Below are 376 nucleotides of genomic sequence, written 5' to 3'. Positions count from 1 at the left end.
AAAAAAAAAAGCAAATTGCACTCCACATCTGTACCTCCTAACATTGCAAACCCAAGAGGGATGAGAGATCATACCCAGGACATGCAGTAATCCTAAAGTGAACACACTGAAAGGAAAACAGGACACTGACCCCTTGCTGTGCTAGAAGCTGTGGCGTTTGCTGGCTCAACATGGGTGATGACGGCTGAAGGATGCCGACCCCACTGCAGCCTTCCCCAGAAGTCATGTCCGATTCTACTATGCCGTCTTGCCACTGTAGATGATAAATATACAAGTATATAGTGATGTTGCTATCATTTCCTAAACTAAAGTATCATACAATAAATAAAAAATGAACACTGAAACATATCTCTCCATAAAGTAGGAATGATAACAT

At 41.5% G+C, this 376-nt stretch overlaps 1 protein-coding gene across 8 annotated transcripts in view; it reads right to left on the bottom strand.

The window, feature by feature from the left end:
- LOC119582023 (protein tramtrack, beta isoform-like) overlaps nt 1–376 on the bottom strand; it is a 34,622-nt gene that overhangs the window by 29,215 nt on the left and 5,031 nt on the right. For all 8 annotated transcript variants that reach the window (XM_037930228.1, XM_037930233.1, XM_037930226.1 and 5 more), the window contains exon 5: nt 131–253. In XM_037930228.1, the coding sequence (XP_037786156.1) occupies nt 131–253 (123 nt within the window). The remainder of the gene's footprint in view (nt 1–130; nt 254–376) is intronic.

Source organism: Penaeus monodon, chromosome 15 (genome assembly GCF_015228065.2).
Source record: "Penaeus monodon isolate SGIC_2016 chromosome 15, NSTDA_Pmon_1, whole genome shotgun sequence".
NCBI classification, from domain to species: Eukaryota; Metazoa; Arthropoda; class Malacostraca; order Decapoda; family Penaeidae; genus Penaeus; species Penaeus monodon.
Note: the sequence above shows the minus strand (reverse complement) of the source record. Positions and strands in the feature narration are given on the sequence as shown.